The sequence below is a fragment of the Papaver somniferum genome, unplaced genomic scaffold (genome assembly GCF_003573695.1).
Source record: "Papaver somniferum cultivar HN1 unplaced genomic scaffold, ASM357369v1 unplaced-scaffold_18, whole genome shotgun sequence".
Lineage (NCBI taxonomy): Eukaryota > Viridiplantae > Streptophyta > Magnoliopsida > Ranunculales > Papaveraceae > Papaver > Papaver somniferum.
This window is the reverse complement of record NW_020627707.1, coordinates 9,531,591-9,534,585: the sequence shown is the minus strand read 5'-3', so window position 1 is coordinate 9,534,585 and position 2,995 is coordinate 9,531,591. Positions and strand designations below refer to the sequence as shown.

At 35.7% G+C, this 2,995-nt stretch overlaps 1 protein-coding gene across 1 annotated transcript; it reads left to right on the top strand.

Moving 5' to 3' along the window:
- Positions 1–362: 362 nt before the first annotated feature.
- On the top strand, positions 363–1,304 carry LOC113338021 (F-box protein At4g19940-like). The gene has a single exon (XM_026583546.1). It carries the CDS (start codon positions 363–365, stop codon positions 1,302–1,304), a length of 942 nt encoding a protein of 313 aa, XP_026439331.1.
- Positions 1,305–2,995: the final 1,691 nt, after the last annotated feature.

Below are 2,995 nucleotides of genomic sequence, written 5' to 3'. Positions count from 1 at the left end.
GTCGTCCTAAAATATACCTTAGTTTCCTAATTAATTGTTTTATGGCGCGTTTGGGAATGAGAAGTAAAAGTGTTTATGCTTCTCCAGAAGCTCAAGTTAAAAAGCAAAAGTCAAAGTAAAATTATTTTTAATCACAAAAAAGTTGATTTTTTTTTTCCTTCTAGAAGTCGAATTTTTTTTTTTCTGAAGTGTATCCAAACACGGGGTAAGGACCGGGTTCGAGTCCCACTCCCATCATGATTATTTTCTTAGTTTGTAAGAAAGTTTGTGCCTATAAAAGAAAGGCAATAACGATAGTTTCAAACTCGGTCCATATAGTTTTTCCCTGGGAAGCTTTTTCTTTTTCGTCCACCATGAAAAAGATGAAGGGTACTACTACTAGCTGCATTGATGATCAAATACTATGTGAGATACTAAGCAGACTTCCATTGAAATCGCTTGTGCGTTTCAAACGCGTATGCAAATCTTGGCAATCCTTGATTGAAAAGGATCAGTGGTTGATCAATTTACACCATCGACGGCAATTGAAAACAAGTCCACATCTCTATTTTTTGACCAGTAAAGCTGTATTGGAAAGTCCACGGGTCTTCATCGTGAATCTCATGCTGTCTTTTCCAAAGGATGAAAGCGTTAAATTTGAGATTCCTTGTACAGGAAACTTGTGCATAGACACAAACCACAAAGAAATAACTACAGCAACAAAAACCATGCAAGCCATATCGAATAAGGATTTGTTGGTTTGTCAGCATATACAAAAACCCATCAACGGTATGATATGCTTAATCGACAAAATAGAAAGAAAAGATATGGACTCTGACAATGAAGTTAAAGAGGATCATGCTGCTCGTCTATACAATGTCATCACCAAAGAAGCGACACCTTGGATCAGATCAGCTTACTTAGCACAAGTAGAGAAATTATGTGACTTATCGAAAGTAGATGTATATCGTACTTATGAATTTGGATTTGATCCTACAACAAGGGAATACAAAGTGATTTGCATGTGGAGCATATCTGGGTATGAGCTTCCAAAATTGGAAGGGTACCTGGAGTACACAATATACGAAGACGAAGAGGAGAATTACAAAATGTGCGAGGCCTTGACTCTAGGCAGCGACACTGCTTGGAGAAGGATTGATAAGGTACCACCGTCAGATAAGTTCTCTAAAGATCTATATGGTTCCGTTTATGCGAATGGTTCCATATATTGGATGTATTACAAGGATACTCGTCCCATGCTAGTGGCATTTGATGTCGGGAGAGAGGATTACAAGAGAGGATTACAGAGTTATACCAGACCTTGATATGATTGGTATTGATCGGCCTAACTCTTATTATCTTATGGAATTGGATGGGCATCTAGTTATAGTAAAGAACCCAGATAATCACACTGTCAATCTGTGGATACTTGATGACGACTGCGACAAAAATACAAGTACTACAAATACTAGTAACATCAAATGGACTAAAGAGATTATCATGTTACCTATTTGCTGGAGTTGTCAATATGTTCGGCTTCACGCTGTCGGGGGAACTGAGTACTTGATCTTAGAACTATCTGATGTGGAGAGTTATAAACCTCGTTATCGCGATTCTGTATTCGTTCATTCTTATAATCGGAAGACGAAAACTTTCAGCAAGATTGAAATTACTGGAGATGAAAGCGCCAACTCCTTCTTAGGTGCCAATATTGGTCATCCCTCTTACAAATTTACAATGTATATTGAAAGTCTTTTGACCCTTCAGAGGAGTTATAGGTCAGCTATGGAGGCACCTGACTTGAGCTCAACCAGCAACGGGGGACTATTTTATGACAACGTATAATATATTTGTATGTTATAATTTTTGATTTTTATTAGATTTATGATAAGAGTAAGGATCAGATATAATAAAAGAGACGAGATTAAAGTGGTTGACAAGAGATTAAAGTGGTTCGGTCACTCGACCTATATCCACGGATAAACATCAAAGGGAAAATTATATTGATCATCAGAACATTCTAAAATAATTCTACAGTTACGTAAATATTCCTATTTATATAGAATAATAACAGAAGAAGCAGCAAACCTAACCCTAGAAGATAACAAACTAATCTTGACTAGGTAGCTTGAATGTAAAATTTACCAACTGACTTGATCTTCTGTAACTTGACTCATAACCAATGTGGCATATATTCCAACAATTTCTCATTTAGGTAATAAGGAGTTAATAGCAATTGCCATTACTTGTATGGTTACTCATTTTCAAGCTATGCTGCTTTGTTATTGATTCATTGGCTGAAGGGATAAAAGAAAGTTCTTTATCGTGCATTTGTCTTAAGATTGTTCATTGCTTTCACTTGATTTTTTTCGATTTTGGCAAGCGTGGTGCTTTTGGTAGTAACATAAGGAATGAGACCCGTTCCTAAGAAAGGTGTTTCTTAAACATCTTTTTTTATCACAAATAAGTTGTAGTTGGCGTTTAGTGATTGTCTGTTCGGAGTGCAAACCTGTCTTTTAAAACACTTTTTTATTTATTTGTGATTTTAACCATGAAAAAGAAAAGATAACGACAAAGAGCTTGTTTTTATACAGAAAAATCTCAAAAATCATTTACAATGGATTTTTCACTAGTCCACCAATAGTTCTACAACTAAATCATTTATTTCCTAAGTTTGAAATTTTAAGGTAAATTCGAACCAGTGTGATCTTGTCATAGCATACTGATTTCTCCACCTATCCTCGAGGCGGACGAAATTTGTGTCCGACATTCACAAATTTAAAAGAAATTCTACCCTATTTTTAAAGAATGCGAAATTGGGGATAAAAAAATTAATTGGGGGATATCGATTACTTACCCAAACCCATGGTGTGTGCTAAGGGGTGATTTTTGGGTATGAAAATACTAAAATACCCTTTGCTCAAAATAAAAATCTAAAAACAAAATCATATCCCCATTTATCCCACTCCCTTTCAAATTAGAGTTTTCCCCACTCCCTTTCAAACTCTAAATTTTC